This window comes from Gavia stellata, unplaced genomic scaffold, assembly GCF_030936135.1.
Source record: "Gavia stellata isolate bGavSte3 unplaced genomic scaffold, bGavSte3.hap2 HAP2_SCAFFOLD_174, whole genome shotgun sequence".
In the NCBI taxonomy this organism is placed as follows: Eukaryota; Metazoa; Chordata; class Aves; order Gaviiformes; family Gaviidae; genus Gavia; species Gavia stellata.
This window is the reverse complement of record NW_026776780.1, coordinates 25,134-42,125: the sequence shown is the minus strand read 5'-3', so window position 1 is coordinate 42,125 and position 16,992 is coordinate 25,134. Positions and strand designations below refer to the sequence as shown.

The following is a 16,992-nucleotide window of genomic DNA, read 5'->3' as shown; positions in this document are numbered from 1 at the left end:
CAGGGATGGGGTGCACTGGGTGCATTGCACGCAGCGAAGGGGTGCACAGTGTTGCACCCAGCGCAGCACACACAGGAACAGGGGTGCACAGGGTGCAGTCCATGCAGAGGTGGTGTGCATGGTGTTGCACTGGGTGCAGTGCACACAGGAACAGGGGGTGCACAGGGTGCATGGCATGCAGCGATGGGGTGCAGTGTTGCACTGGGTGCAGCGCACACAGGAATGGGGGTGTGCTGGGTGCAGCACATGCAGCAATGGGGTGCAGGGTGTTGCACTGGGTGCAGTGCATGCGGAGATGGGGTGCAGGGTGTTGCACTGGGTGCAGCACACAGAGGAATGGGGGTGCGATGGGTGCAGTGCATGCAGTGATGCGGTGCACCAGGTGCATTTCTCGCAGCGATGGGGTGCACAGTGTTGCATTGGGTGCAGCGCACAAGAATCGGGGTGCACTGGGTGCAACACATGCAGGGATGGGGTGCACCAGGTGCATTGCTCGCAGCGATGGGGTGCATGGCGTTGCATTGGGTGCAGCGCACACAGCAATGGGGGTGCAGAGGGTGTAGCACATGCAGCGATGGGGTGCACTGGGTGCATTGCACGCAGTGATGGGGTGCACTGTGTTGCACTGGGTGCAGCGCACACAGAAATGGGGGTGCGCTGGGTGCAACACATGCAGCGATGGGGTGCAGAGTGTTGCAGGCGGTGCCTTGCATGCGGGGATGGGGTGCACGGTGTTGCAGAGGGCGCAGCGCACAGGAATGGGGGTGCACTGGGTGCAGTGCACGCAGGGATGGGGTGCACAGTGTTGCACTGGGTGCCTTGCATGCGGGGATGGGGTGCATGGCGTTGCATTGGGTGCAGCACACACAGGAATGGGGGTGCACTGGGTGCAGTGCATGCAGTGATGGGGTGCATGGCGTTGCACTGGGTGCAGCGCACACAGGAATTGGGGTGCACTGGGTGCAACACATGCAGCAATGGGGTCCACAGTGTTACACTGGGTGCGGAGCACACAGGAATAGGGGTGCAGAGGGTGCAACACATGCAGCGATGGGGTGCACCGGGTGCATTGCACACAGGAATGGGGGTTCACTGGGTGCACAGGGTGCAGTGCATGCAGTGATGGGGTGCACGGTGTTGCATTGGGGTCAGCGCACAGGAATGGGGGGTGCTGGGTGCAATGCATGCAGGGATGGTGTGCACGGTGTTGCACTGGATGCATTGCACGTGAGCATGGGGTGCAGGGTGTTGCACCAGGTGCAGCGCACACAGGAATGGGGGTGCACCGGGTGCAGCGGATGCATCCCTGGGGTTCACCAGGTGCATTGCTCGTAGTGATGGGGTGCAGGGTGTTGCACTGGGTGCAGCGCACAGGAATGGGGGTGCAGAGGGTGCAACACATGCAGTGATGGGGTGCACTGGGTGCGTTGCACGAAGCAATGAGGTGCACAGTGTTGGACTGTGCGCAGCGCACAGAAATGAGGGCGCAGAGGGTGCAGTGCATGCAGAGATGGGGTGCAGGGTGTTGCACTGGGTGCAGTGCATGCAGCACTGGGGTGCAGGGTGTTGCACTGGGTGCGTTGCACGTGGGGATGGGGTGCAGGGTGTTGCACAGGGTGCAGTGCATGCGGAGATGGGGTGCAGGGTGTTGCACTGGGTGCAGTGCATGCAGAGATGGGGTGCAGGGTGTTGCACTGGGTGCAGTGCATGCAGCACTGGGGTGCAGGGTGTTGCACTGGGTGCAGCACACAGAGGAATGGGGGTGCGATGGGTGCATGGCATGCAGCGATGCGGTGCACCAGGTGCATTGCTCGCAGCGATGGGGTGCGCGGTGTTGCACTGGGTGCAGTGCACACAGGGATGGGGTGCACGGTGTTGCACCCAGTGCAGCACACAGGAATTGGGGTGCACGGGGTGCATGGCATGCAGCGATGGGGTGCGCGGTGTTGCACTGGGTGAAGAGCACACAGCAGTGGGGGTGCAGAGGGTGCAACACATGCAGCGCTGGGGTGCACGGGGTGCATTGCAAGCAGTGGTGGGGTGCACAGTGTTGCGCTGTGCACAGCGCACAGAAATGGGGGTGCGCTGGGTGCAACAAATTCAGCGCTGGGGTGCAGTGTTGCACTGGGTGCGGAGCACGCAGCAATGGGCATGCAGAGGTGCAGCGCATGCAGCGATGGGACGCACTGGGTGCATTACACGCAGCGATGGGGTGCACGGTGTTGCACTGGGTGCAGCGCACAGGAATGGGGGCGCAGAGGGTGCAATACATGCAGCACTGGGGTGCACTGGGTGCATTGCACGCAGCGATGGGGTGCACGGGGTTGCGCCGGGCGCAGCACACAGGAATGGGGGTGCTGGGTGCAACACCTGCAGCGACGGGGTGCACCGGCTCTGCCGCACGCACCGGCGGGCCGCTGCACCCTATGCAGTGGGTGCAGCGGGGGGGTTGCGGCGCGGGGGGCGCACCCTCTGCCCGCACCGCCGGCCCCACGCCCACCCCTGTGCCCCCCGCACCACCCAGCACCCCCCGGCGCGGGGGACGGGGTGGGGGGTCCCCGAACTCACCGAAGCCACTTACTGCACCGCGGCGGCGTCACGCCAACGCGCGCCAGCAACCGCCGCGCCGTGAAGGCTCGGAGCTGCGAGTGGGGGTCCCTGGCGGGTGGGGTCCCATCGCCATGGCGTGGGTGGGGGACACGGGGGAGCACCCTGACCCGCACCCGGCCGCTCGGGTCCACTCTGTCACCGCACCCGGGCGCCACGCGAGGTTCCTCTCCCCAGCAACGGGTGACGGGAGGCAGCGGGGCCCGGCCATTGGCGCCAGGGTCAGGCCAAGGGTGCCGGCACCCGGTGGGTGCCGCCGGGTGCCGGAGCGATGGGTGCTACAGGCGGGAGCGGGGTGCTGGCGGCCGGGCTGCTCTGGGTGGCCCTGGTGGCCGCTGTCACCGAGGGTAGGAGGTCGCGGGGCGGTGGCACACGCGTGGGGTGGGGGGCACACGCGTGGCGGGGGGGCGGTGGGTGCAAGGGGGTGCGCGCTAGCGGAGAGCGTGTGCGTGTGCACGCAGAGCACGCGTGTCCTGGCAGTGAGTGTGTGTGTGCAAGGCGTGTGCCCACGCAGAGTGCACGTGTGCACGGGAGCGGGTGCGCACTTGCAGTGCCTGTGCAAGCACCATGTGTGCATATGCGTAATGAGGGTGTACGTGTGTGTGCAACCATCATGTGTGTGCACGTGCAATGCATGTGCACGCAGAGCACGCGTGTCCTTGCAGTTTGTGTGCACGCAGAGCGTGTGCCCAGGCAGAGTGTACGTGTGCACGGGAGCGTTTGTGCACTTGGAGTGCGTGTGCATGTGCAGCGTGTGCAAGCCCCGCCTGTGCAGACGTGCAATGAGCGTGCACGCATGCGTGCAAGCACCATGTGTGTGCACACAATGAGTGTGCACACAGAGCACGCGTGTCCTGGCAGTGTGTGTGCATGGAGAGCGTGTGCCCGTGCAGAGTGCGCCTGTGCATGGGAGCGTGTGCGCGCTTGCAGTGCGTGTGCAAGCGCCGTGTGTGCATACATGCAATGAGCGTGTACGTGCGTGTGCAAGCACCATGTGTGCGTACATGCAATGACCGTGGACACGTGTGCAAGCAGCGTGTGTGTGCATGTGCAATGCGTCTGCACAGAGTGTGTGTGTACATGCAGAGTGTGTCCTTGCATATCGTGTGCGCACACGCAATGCGTGCGCACGCAGAGCACGCGTGTCCTGGCAGTGAGTGTGTGTGTGCAAGGCGTGTGCCCACGCAGAGTGCACGTGTGCACGGGAGCGGGTGCGCACTTGCAGTGCGTATGCAAGTGCCGTGTGTGCGTACATGCAATGAGCGTGTACGTGTGTGTGCAAGCCCCGTGTGTGCGTACATGCAATGACCGTAGACATGTGTGCAAGCAGCGCGTGTGTGCACATGCAGAGCGTGTCATTGCATATCGTGTGTGCACACGCAATGCATGTGCACACACAGAGCACGCGTGTCCTGGCAGTGAGCATGTGTGTGCAAGGCGTGTGCCCGTGCAGAGTGCACGTGTGCACGGGAGCGGGTGCGCACTTGCAGTGCGTGTGCAAGCGCCGTGTGTGCGTACATGCAATGAGCGTGTACGTGCGTGTGCAAGCGCCATGTGTGCGTACATGCAATGACTGTGGACACGTGTGCAAGCAGCGTGTGTGTGCATGTGCAATGCGTCTGCACAGAGTGTGTGTGCACATGCAGAGTGTGTCCTTGCATATCGTGTGCGCACACGCAATGCGTGTGCACACACAGAGCACGCGTGTCCTGGCAGTGAGTGTGTGTGTGCAAGGCGTGTGCCCGTGCAGAGTGCACGTGTGCACGGGAGCGTGTGCGCACTTGCAGTGCCTGTGCAAGCACCATGTGTGCATATGCGTAATGAGGGTGTACGTGTGTGTGCAACCATCATGTGTGTGCACGTGCAATGCATGTGCACGCAGAGCACGCGTGTCCTTGCAGTTTGTGTGCACGCAGAGCGTGTGCCCAGGCAGAGTGTACGTGTGCACGGGAGCGTTTGTGCACTTGGAGTGCGTGTGCATGTGCAGCGTGTGCAAGCCCCGCCTGTGCAGACGTGCAATGAGCGTGCACGCATGCGTGCAAGCACCATGTGTGTGCACACAATGAGTGTGCACACAGAGCACGCGTGTCCTAGCAGTGTGTGTGCATGGAGAGCGTGTGCCCGTGCAGAGTGCGCCTGTACATGGGAGCGTGTGCGCGCTTGCAGTGCGTGTGCAAGCGCCGTGTGTGCATACATGCAATGAGCGTGTACGTGTGTGTGCAAGCGCCGTGTGTGCATACATGCAATGACCGTGGGCACGTGTGCAAGCAGCGTGTGTGTGCATGTGCAATGAGTGTGCACAGAGTGCGTGTGCACATACAGAGTGGGTCCTTGCGCATCGTGTGCGCAAACGCAATGCGTGCGCACGCAGAGCACGCGTGTCCTGGCAGTGAGTGTGTGCATGCAAGGCGTGTGATCACGCAGAGTGCACGTGTGCACGGGAGCGGGTGCGCACTTGCAGTGCGTGTGCAAGCCCCGTGTGTCCGTACATGCAATGACCGTGGACATGTGTGCAAGCAGCGTGTGTGTGCACATGCAGAGCGTGTCATTGCATATCGTGTGTGCACACGCAATGCATGTGCACACACAGAGCACGCGTGTCCTGGCAGTGAGCATGTGTGTGCAAGGCGTGTGCCCGTGCAGAGTGCACGTGTGCATGGGAGCGTGTGCGCACTTGCAGTGCCTGTGCAAGCACCATGTGTGCATATGCGTAATGAGGGTGTACGTGTGTGTGCAACCATCATGTGTGTGCACGTGCAATGCATGTGCACGCAGAGCACGCGTGTCCTTGCAGTTTGTGTGCACGCAGAGCGTGTGCCCAGGCAGAGTGTACGTGTGCACGGGAGCATTTGTGCACTTGGAGTGCGTGTGCATGTGCAGCGTGTGCAAGCCCCGCCTGTGCAGACGTGCAATGAGCGTGCACGCATGCGTGCAAGCACCATGTGTGTGCACACAATGAGTGTGCACACAGAGCACGCGTGTCCTGGCAGTGTGTGTGCATGGAGAGCGTGTGCCCGTGCAGAGTGTGCCTGTGCACGGGAGCGTGTGCGCGCTTGCAGTGCGTGTGCAAGCGCCGTGTGTGCGTACATGCAATGAGCGTGTACGTGCGTGTGCAAGCGCCGTGTGTGCATACATGCAATGACCGTGGGCACGTGTGCAAGCAGCGTGTGTGTGCATGTGCAATGAGTGTGCACAGAGTGCATGTGCACATACAGAGTGTGTCCTTGCATATCGTGTGCGCACACGCAATGCGTGTGCACGCAGAGCACGCGTGTCCTGGCAGTGAGTGTGTGCGTGCAAGGCGTGTGATCACGCAGAGTGCACGTGTGCACGGGAGCATGTGCGCACCTGCAGTGCGTGTGCAAACATGCCATGAGCATGCACGTGTGTGTGCAAGCACCGTATGTGTGCACACACAGTGTGCATGCAGAGCACGCGTGTCCTTGCGGTGCGTGTGCTTGCAGACCGTGTGTCTATGTAGAGTGCATGTGTGCATGGGAGCGTGTGCGCACTTGCAGTGTGTGTGCACGTGCAGCGTGTGCAAGCACCCTGTGTACATACATGCTATGAACATGTACGCATGGGTGCAAGCAGCACGTGTATGCGCATGCGATGTGCGTGTATGCAAAGCACGCGTGTCCTTGCAGCGAGCATGTGCGCACGGAGCATTTGCCCATGCAGAGCGCACATGTGCATGGGAGCGTGTGTGCACATGCAATGCGTGTGCAAGCACCGTGTGTGCATACATGCAATGAGCGTGTACGTGTGTGTGCAAGCACGGTGTGTGTGCACAGAGTGTGTGTGCACATGCAGAGTGTGTTCTTGCACAGTGCGTGTGCACACGCAATGCGTGTGAACGCAGAGCACGCGTGTCCTTGCAGTGGGCATGTGTGTGCAAGGCGTGTGCCCACGCAGAGTGCACGTGTGCACGGGAGCGTGTGCGCACTTGCAGTGCGTATGCAAGCGCCGTGTGTGCGTACATGCGATGAGCGTGTACGTGTGTGTGCAAGCACTGTGTGTGCGTACATGCAATGACCGTGGACACGTGTGCAAGCAGCGTGTGTGTGCATGTGCAATGCGTCTGCACAGAGTGTGTGTGCACATGCAGAGTGTGTCCTTGCATATCGTGTGCGCACACGCAATGCGTGTGCACACACAGAGCACGCGTGTCCTGGCAGTGAGTGTGTGTGTGCAAGGCGTGTGCCCACGCAGAGTGCATGTGTGTACGGGAGCGGGTGTGCACTTGCAGTGCGTGTGCAAGCGCCGTGTGTGCGTACATGCAATGAGCGTGTACGTGCGTGTGCAAGCGCCATGTGTGCGTACATGCAATGACCGTGGACACGTGTGCAAGCAGCGTGTGTGTGCATGTGCAATGCGTCTGCACAGAGTGTGTGTGCACATGCAGAGTGTGTCCTTGCATATCGTGTGCGCACACGCAATGCGTGCGCACGCAGAGCACGCGTGTCCTGGCAGTGAGTGTGTGCATGCAAGGCGTGTGATCACGCAGAGTGCACGTGTGCACGGGAGCATGTGCGCACTTGCAGTGCGTGTGCAAACATGCCATGAGCATGCACGTGTGTGTGCAAGCACCGTATGTGTGCACACACAGTGTGCATGCAGAGCACGCGTGTCCTTGCGGTGTGTGTGCCTGCAGAGCGTGTGTCTATGTAGAGTGCATGTGTGCATGGGAGCGTGTGCGCACTTGCAGTGTGTGTGCACGTGCAGCGTGTGCAAGCACCCTGTGTACATACATGCTATGAACATGTACGCATGGGTGCAAGCAGCACGTGTATGCGCATGCGATGTGCGTGTATGCAAAGCACGCGTGTCCTCGCAGCGAGCATGTGCGCACGGAGCATTTGCCCATGCAGAGCGCACATGTGCATGGGAGCGTGTGTGCACATGCAATGCGTGTGCAAGCACCGTGTGTGCATACATGCAATGAGCGTGCACGTGTGTGTGCAAGCACAGTGTGTGTGCACAGAGTGTGTGTGCACATGCAGAGTGTGTTCTTGCACAGTGTGTGTGCACACGCAATGCGTGTGAACGCAGAGCACGCGTGTCCTTGCAGTGGGCATGTGTGTGCAAGGCGTGTGCCCACGCAGAGTGCACGTGTGCAGTTGCGGTGCGCGTGCACACGCAGCGTGTGCAAGCGCCGCGTGTGTACACGCAACACGTGTGCACAGAGCGTGTGTGCACGCGCAGAGCGCATGTCCTCGCGCCGTAAGCGTGTGCAGAGCGTGTGCCCTCGTGCCTACGCCCGCGCAGGCCTCCCCCCCCGCCTGCCCTGCAGGTGGGTGCCCCTGCCCGCACCCTGCCCGCATGTGGGGGTGCTGAGCACCCGTCTGCCTGCGCCCCAGCTGTCTGCAACCCTGCCCGCACCCCCACCTGCACCCGCACCCCCACCCGCACCCCGCCCTTACCGCTCCCTGCCCGCACCCCTGCCTGCACCCCAGCTGCCTGCACCCCTGCCCGCACCCCACCTGCACCCTGCCCTTACCCCCACCCGCACCCCACCCACACCCCGCCCTTACCCCCACCCGCACCCCACCCACACCCCACCCACACCCCACTCGCACCCTGCCCTTACCCCCACCCGCACCCCACCCACACCCCACCCACACCCCGCCCTTACCCCCACCCCACCCGCACCCCACCCACACCCCACCCACACCCCACTCGCACCCTGCCCTTACCCCCACCCGCACCCCACCCACACCCCACCCACACCCCGCCCTTACCCCCACCCCACCCGCACCCCACCCACACCCCACCCACACCCCACTCGCACCCTGCCCTTACCCCCACCCGCACCCCACCCACACCCCGCCCTTACCCCCACCCCACCCACAACCCACCCGCACCCCACCCGCACCCTGCCCTTACCCCCGCCTGCACCCCACCCGCACCCCGCCCTTACCCCACCCGCACCCCACCTGCGCCCTGCCCTTACCCCCACCTGCACCCCACCTGCACCCTGCCCGCACCCCCACCCCACCCACAACCCACCCACACCCCACCCACAACCCACCCGCACCCCACCCACACCCTGCCCGCACCCTGCCCTTACCCCCACCCCCACCCCACCCGCACCCCACCCGCACCCCGCCCTTACCCCCACCCACACCCCACCTGCACCCTGCCCGCACCCCCACTTGCACCCACACCCCCACCCGCACCCCGCCTGCACCCCGCCCTTACCCCACCCACACCCCGCCCTTACCCCACCCGCACCCCGCCCACACCCCACCCGCACCCCGCCCGCACCCCCACCCGCACCCCACCCACACCCCACCCACACCCCGCCCTTACCCCCACCCGCACCCCACCTGCACCCCCGCCCGCACCCCACCCACACCCCACCCGCACCCCGCCCGCACCCCCACCCACACCCCGCCCGCACCCCGCCCTTACGGCTCCCTTGCCGCAGAGCCGCCGGCGCACGCCCTGGCCGAGGTGCTCTTCTGCCAGCCGGCCATGCCCTCGCTGGGGCTGGCGCTGACCTTCGACGCCGACCAACTCTTCTGGTTCGACTTCCCCGGCTCCCGCTGGACCCCCCGTCTGCCCGACCTCCCCCCGTGGCCCCCCGCCCTGGAGCCCCCCACCCAGCTCCTCCGCGACGCCACGCTCTGCCAGGACCTGCGTCGGGCCCTCACCGCTCTGGCCGCCGGCATGCTGCCGGAGTCGAAGGGTAGGTGCCCCACCCGCCACATGCCACCACCCGCCACGTGTCACCACCCACCACGTCCCACCACCCACCATATACCACCACCCGCCACGTGTCACCACCCGCCACGTGCCACGACCCACCATATACCACCACCCGCCACGTCCCACCACCCACCATATACCACCACCCGCCACGTCCCACCACCCGCCACGTCCCACCATATACCACCACCCACCACGTCCCACCACCCGCCACGTGTCACCACCTGCCACGTGTCACGACCCACCATATACCACCACCCGCCACGTCCCACCACCCGCCACGTCCCACCACCCACCATATACCATCACCCGCCACGTCCCACCACCCACCACATGCCACCACGTGCCATATACCACCACCCGCCACATGCCACCACCTGCCATATACCACCATGTGCCACCACCCACCATGTCCCATCACCCACCACATGCCCTCACCTGCCACGTCCCACCACCTGCCACGTGCCACCACCCACCACATCCCACAACCTGCCACATCCCACCACCCACCGTATACCACCACCCGCCACGTGCCACCACCCACCATGTCCCATCACCCACCACATGCCCTCACCCGCCACATCCCACCAACCGCCACGTCCCACCACCTGCCACCACCTGCCATATACCACCATGTGCCACCACCCACCACGTCCCACCACCCGCCACATGCCACCACCTGCCATATACCACCACGTGCCACCACCCACCATGTCCCATCACCCACCACATGCCCTCACCCACCACGTCCCACCACCCGCCACATGCCACCACCCACCATGTGCTCCCACCCACCATGTCCCACCACCCGCCACGTGCCAGCACCCTCCATATACCACCACCCACCACCACCCACCATGTGCCACATGCCCCCACCCACTATGTCCCATCACCCACCACATGCCCTCACCCACCGTGTCCTACCACCCACCACCCGCCCCCACCCGCCATGTGCCACCACCCACCACGTCCCACCACCCGCCACATGCCACCACCTGCCATATACCACCGCCCGCCATGTGCCACCACCCACCACCTGCCACCACCTGCCATATACCACCATGTGTCACCACCCACCATGTCCCATCACCCACCACATGCCCTCACCCACCACATCCCACCACCCGCCACGTGCCAGCACCACCATGTGACACCATGTGCCACATGCCACCACCCGCCATGTCCCATCGCCCACCACATGCCCTCACCCACCGTGTCCTACCACCCACCACCCACCCCCACCCGCCACGTGCCCCCACCCACCACATGCCACCACCTGCCATATACCACCACCCGCCACGTGCCACCACCTGCCATATACCACCATGTGCCCCCACCCACCACGTCCCACCACCTGCCACATGCCACCACCCACCATGTGCCCCCACTCACCATGTGCCCCCACCCACCATGTGCCACCACCTGCCATATGCCACCACCTACCACGTCCCACCACCCACCACATGCCACCACCTGCCATATACCACCACGTGCCACCACCCGCCACGTGCCACCACCATCCCTTTGACGTGGTCCTCCCCAACGTCCTCGTGGTTGGACGGAGCTGATGGCTGGATCATCAGACGGCCGAGGGATTGGGTGGGTGGCGCCATCCAGAGAGTCGCGGTCAACAATTCCATGTCCGGCTGGAAGTCGGCGAGGAGCAGTGTCCCTCAGGGAGCCGTGCCGGCACCGGTGCTGTTCCGTGTCCTCACCGACCGCGGGGATGGGGGCACCCAGGGCGCCCTCAGCACGTTTGGGGGTGACCCCGAGCTCGAGGGGGGCGGTTGATACCCGAGGAGGGCCGGGATCCACCCGGGGCTGGGTCGGAAGAAGCGTGGCAAGGGGGATGAGAGTGGGATTCCTCCAGCCGAGAAGGACGCGGAGCCGCTGGAGCGGGTTCCGAGGAGGCCCCGGGGATGATGTGAGGGCTGGGCCACCTCCGCTGCCGGGCCGGGAGAGGAGGAGGCTCGTGGTGGCCCTCGCGGTGGCCCTCGTGGTGGTCCTCGTGGTGGCCCTCGCGGTGGTCCTCGTGGTGGCCCTCGCGGCGTCATGGGGACGGAGGTTTTGGTGGGAATGGTTTTAAGGTAAAAAAGGGCGGATTCCGACTAGATCCAGGGAAGAAATTCTTCCCGCTGAGGGTGGCGGGACACGGGAAGCGGTGGCCCCAAGAGCTCGGAGGTGGCCCATCCCTGGAGCTGGTCAAGGTCAGGTTGGCCGCGGCTCCGAGCACCCGGAGCGGGGAGAAGACGTCCCCACCCGGGAGGTGGGTGACCTCCAAAGGTCCCTTCCCATCAGAACCACCCCGGGATCGAGTCCACCCCACCCTGTCCCTTCTCAACCGCCACAGGCATCCCGGTGGCCGACGTCTTCCCGGTGCAACCGCCGGCGTTGGGCGAAGCCACCACGTTGGTGTGTATGGTGGCGAACATCTTCCCGCCGGCGGTGGAGATCAGCTGGCAGCTGGACGGGGTCCCCGTCACCCAGGGGGTCACCCACACCCACTACACCCCCACGGCCGACTTGACCTTCATCCGCTTCTCCTACCTGTCGGTGACACCCGCCGCCGGCGACATCTACACCTGCATCGTCACCCACGAAGGGGACAACGCCTCCGTCGTCGCCTACTGGGGTGAGCGCGGGGACGCGGGGGGGGGGACACACACCGGGGCTGGCCCTGACCCCCCGCCCTGTGTGTGTCCCCCGTAGTGCCCCCAAACCCTGTCACCTCCGAGGTGCTGGAGACGGCGCTGTGCGGCGCCGCCATGGCTCTGGGCATCCTCCTGGCGCTACTGGGCATCGCCATGGTCCTGGCGGCACGGCGGAGCGCCCACGGTACGGCCCGGACACCGGGGTGTCCCCCCCACTGGGGTGGCGGGTGAGGAGGTGACTGTCACCAACGCCCCTCTTGTGTCATGTGTGTGTCCCCCCTCCAGGTTGAGCACGGGACGGGGCAGAGGCCGGCGCAGCTCGGTGCAGGAGTGGAGGTGGCAGCGGTGGCGGGGGGGCGGAGTGGGGGAATAACACCCCCCCAGCGCCCCCCGCAGCGATTAAAGCCCTCGTCTGTGGCTGCGCCCCGTGTCATCGGCTGTCCCCCGCCCCACGGTGGCTTCTCCGCTGGCTGATATTGGGGTTCAGCAGGATCGCACCCCTCAAAGAGCCTTTCCCGAGAGGCGTGCCTCAGTTTCCCCACTGCCGAAGGGTGGGAGGGCGGGAGGTGGCCGTGGTGGTGGCTTCTCCACTGTCTGATATTGGGGTTGGGCTGGATTGCCCCCCCCAAAGAGCCATCCCAGACAGCTGTGCCTCAGTTTCCCCACTGCCAAAGGGTGGGAGGTGGCCATGGGGAGGACATGGTGGTGGCTTCTCCGCTGTCTGATACTGGGGTTCAGCTGGGTCGCACCCCCCAAAGAGCCATCCCCAAGAGGCGTGCCTCAGTTTCCCCAGTATGAAAGGGTGGGTGGTGACTGCAGTGGTGGCTTCTCTGCTGTCTGATATTGGGGTTCAGCAGGATTACATCCCCCAAAGAGCCTTTCCTGAGAGGCGTGCCTCAGTTTCCCCACTGCCAAAGGGTGGGAGGGCGGGAGATGGCCGTGGGGAGGACATGGTGGTGGCTTCTCCACTGTCTGATATTGGGGTTGGGCTGGATTGCCCCCCCCAAAGAGCCATCCCAGACAGCTGTGCCTCAGTTTCCCCACTGCTGAAGGGCCGGAGGTGGCCATGGGGAGGACATGGTGGTGGCTTCTCCACTGTCTGATATTGGGGTTGGGCTGGGTCGCCCCCTCCAAAGAGCCATCCCAGACAGGTGTGCCTCAGTTTCCCCACTGCCGAAGGGTGGGAGGGCGGGAGGTGGCCATGGTGGTGGCTTCTCCACTGCCTGATATTGGGGTTCAGCAGGATTGCACCCCTCAAAGAGCCTTTCCCGAGAGGCGTGCCTCAGTTTCCCCACTGCCAAAGGGTGGGAGGGCAGGAGATGGCCGTGGGGAGGACATGGTGGTGGCTTCTCCACTGTCTGATATTGGGGTTGGGCTGGATTGCCCCCCCCAAAGAGCCATCCCAGACAGCCGTGCCTCAGTTTCCCCACTGCTGAAGGGCGGGAGGTGGCCATGGGGAGGACATGGTGGTGGCTTCTCCGCTGTCTGATACTGGGGTTCAGCTGGGTCGCCCCCCCCAAAGAGCCGTCCCCTGAGGCATGCCTCAGTTTCCCCAGTAGGAAAGGGTGGGTGGTGACTGCAGTGGTGGCTTCTCTGCTGTCTGATATTGGGGTTCAGCAGGATTGCACCCCCCAAAGAGCCACCCCTGAGAGGCGTGCCTCAGTTTCCCCACTGCCGAAGGGTGGGAGGTAACCACAGTGGTGGCTTCTCCGCTGTCTGATACTGGGGTTGGGCTGGATCGCACCCCCCAAAGAGCCATCCCAGACAGCCGTGCCTCAGTTTCCCCACTGCTGAAGGGCGGGAGGTGGCCATAGTGGTGGCTTCTCCACTGTCTGATATTGGGGTTCAGCAGGATCGCACCCCTCAAAGAGCCTTCCACGAGAGGCGTGCCTCAGTTTCCCCACTGCCAAAGGGTGGGATGTAACCGTAGCAGTGGCTTCTCCGCTGTCTGATACTGGGGTTGAGCTGGATCGCCCCCCCCAAAGAGCCATCCCAGACTGGCATGCCTCAGTTTCCCCAGTATGAAAGGGCGGGAGGTGACTGCAGTGGTGGCTTCTCCATTGTCTGATACTGGGGTTCAGCAGGATCACACCCCCCAAAGAGCCATCCCCTCAGGCGTGCCTCAGTTTCCCCACTGCCAAAGGTGGAAAAGCAGAAGCTGGCCACAGGGAGGACACGGTGGTGGCTTCTCTGCTGTCTGATATTGGGGTTGAGCAGGATTGCGCCCCCCAAAGAGCCGTATCAACAGGTGTGCCTCAGTTTCCCCATTGGAAAGGGGCACTGGGGATTCCTACGGTGCCAAGCCCAGCCCCGGGCACAGTCCGCTCGGGGCCAAGCCCTGCGCCACCCATTGCCGGTGACGCAGGGTGCCAGGGCCAAATCCCTGGGGACAAGCCCTGAGGAGGAGGAGGAGGAGGAGGAAGGAGCTGGCTGGTGGTGGGGATGAAGGCAGGGCGGTGCAAGGAGAGGCCAGAGCTCGCCCGCTGTACCGGATACACCAGCACCCACCACCGGCCATGTGGGTGCTGGGGGTGCTGGGGCTGGCGCTGACCTACTGGGGAGCAGGTAGGATGTGGGGGGACATGGGGGTGCAGTGGGGCGGGGGGTGGGGGGGTGTCCAACCCCTGGGGACCGTGGCCACCCCCGTGTCCCCCTCGTAGGCGCCTTCCTGGTGCACGTGGCCAGCTCCTGCCCGTTGGCAGCCAACGGTTCCGCCGTGGCCTTCGACTTCACCCTCATCTTCAACAAGAACCCGCTGGTCTGCTATCACCCCGACGCCCGGCGCTTCCTCCCCTGCGACTGGGGGCTGCTCCACGGCTTCGCCACCTTGGTGGCCGCCATCCTCAACAACGGCACCGCCTGGGCGCAGCGTGCCGAAGCCTGGCGATGGGCTTGCCGCGACCTGGCCACCCACTTCTGGGCCTCCACGGCGCTGCGGCGGAGTGAGCCCTGCGGCGCGTTGCACGGGCGCGTTGCACGGGCGCGTTGCGTGGTTGTTGCATGGGGGCGTTGCATGGGCGTTGCATGGGATTTCACACCTGACCTTGCACGGGGCGTTGCATGGGGCATTGGATGGGGAATACACGGGGACGTTGCAGGGGGCGTTGCACGGGGATGTTGCACGGGGCGTTGCATGAGGCGTTGAACGGGGACGTCGGAAGGGGGACGTTGCACGGGGTGTCGCATAAGGCATCACATGAGGCGTTGAATGGGGACGTCGGAAGGGGACGTTGCACGGGGCATTGCATGAGGCGTTGCATGGGGACGTCGAATGGGGACGTTGCACGGGGATGTTGCACGGGGACGTTGCATGGAGCATTAGACGGGATGTTGCATGGGGACGTTGCACGGGGTGATGCGTCAGAACGTTGCACGGGGAGGGCACAGGGCATTGCACGAGGGCATTGCACGGAGCATTGCACGGGGACGTTGCACGGGGACGTTGCACGGAGCGTTGGACGGGATGTTGTATGGGGACATTGCATGGGGTGATGTGTGGGGATGTTGCACGGGGAGGGCATGGGGCATTGCACGGGGCGTTGTATGGGGACATTGCACGGGAAACGCACGGGAACATTGCATGGGGCATCGAACGGGATGTTGCACGGGGACGTTACGTGGGACAACGCGTGGGGACGTTGCACAGGGAGTGCACGGGGACGTTGCACGGGGACATTTGCACGGGGCATTGTATGGGACATGCACGGGCACACGCACGGGGACGTTGCACGGGGACGTTGCATGGGCCATCACACCAGCCACCGCCCGGGCCACCACGCGGGGTGGGGAGGGGACCGTCCCCAGCGCTCACTGTCCCCTCCCTGCCCCAGCGCCACCCCAAGTCCGCATCGTCCCCGTCCCCCTCGCCAACGCCCCCGACTCCGTCCTCCTCACCTGCCACGTCTGGGGCTTCTACCCCCCCGAGGTGACCGTCATCTGGCTGCACAACGGGGACATCGTGGCCACTGGTGACACGGCCAAGATCCTGCCCAACGGTGACTGGACCTACCAGACGCAGGTGACCCTGAGGGTCACCGCCAAGGTTGGGGACACCTTCACGTGCTCGGTGCAGCACGCCAGTCTGGACCGGCACCTCCGGAAGAACTGGGGTGAGAGCGGGTGACGGGGACGTGGTGCCCGGACGCCTGGGTCCTCGGTGGCTCAGGGCGACCGCTCTGTCCCCGCAGGTCCCGGCTTGTCCCCGGGGTTGACGGCGAAGGTGGTGGCGGCGGCGGTGATAATGACGCTGGGGCTGGTGGTCTTTGCCGCTGGCACCTTCTGCTACTTCCACCAGGCTCCCGGTGAGGGACACGCATGGGGACACATGTGCGTGTGGCACGTGGGGGACACTCTGGGGGACACGAATTAGGGGTGTCCTTAATTTGTCTTCTTACATCTGTCAGGTCTTCGTCCTGGTCCTGGTTCTGGTCCTGGTTCTGGTCCCAAACCTGGTCCTGGTGCTGGTCCTGGTCCCAGTCCTGGTCCTGGTTCTGGTCCTGGTTCTGGTCCCAAACCTGGTCCTGGTCCCGGTCCTGGTCCCGGTACTGGTCCTGGTTCATGTCATGGTCCCGGTCCCAATCCCGGTCCTGGTCCTGGTCCCAGATTTGGTCACAGTACTGATCGTGGTCCTGGTCCCGGATCTGGTCCCTGTCCCCGTCCTGGTCCCTCTGTGGCCACGTGTGACCACGTAGTGACCAAACTCTGAGTTCCCACCCCGGGACAGAGCCCCCCCACCCCACCCCGGCCATGACACCCCCCCACCCACCCCGGCAGATGTGGGGCTCAGGGTGCTGGGACCCCCATGGGACCCAGTCTGGGGGTGTCCCATTAGGGGGGGACCCCTCAGCTCCCCCCCCCCAAATAAAACTATTTGTGATCCCCATCCCTCAGCGGCTGTGTCCACGGTGACCCCTCATGGGTGGGCTGTAGTGACCCCTCACTGGTGGGGCACCCAGTGCTCCCAGTTTGGAGGCAGAGGTGTTACTGGGAGGGGGAAGGGCTTAGCGCCACATGCGGAAGCGGT

At 64.4% G+C, this 16,992-nt stretch overlaps 2 protein-coding genes across 2 annotated transcripts; both read left to right on the top strand.

Moving 5' to 3' along the window:
- The first annotated feature begins 2,878 nt into the window (after window positions 1-2,878).
- On the top strand, window positions 2,879-12,259 carry LOC132321293 (class II histocompatibility antigen, M alpha chain). Its single transcript, XM_059834797.1, has 5 exons — window positions 2,879-2,954; window positions 9,038-9,298; window positions 11,669-11,950; window positions 12,028-12,153; window positions 12,255-12,259. Exons 1-5 carry the CDS (start codon window positions 2,879-2,881, stop codon window positions 12,257-12,259), a joined length of 750 nt encoding a protein of 249 aa, XP_059690780.1.
- Window positions 12,260-14,411: 2,152 nt separating this feature from the next.
- On the top strand, window positions 14,412-16,660 carry LOC132321292 (HLA class II histocompatibility antigen, DM beta chain-like). The gene is made up of 5 exons (XM_059834796.1): window positions 14,412-14,454; window positions 14,564-14,911; window positions 15,800-16,078; window positions 16,157-16,270; window positions 16,572-16,660. The coding sequence occupies exons 1-5, from the start codon at window positions 14,412-14,414 to the stop codon at window positions 16,658-16,660; spliced, it is 873 nt and encodes a 290-aa protein (XP_059690779.1).
- Window positions 16,661-16,992: the final 332 nt, after the last annotated feature.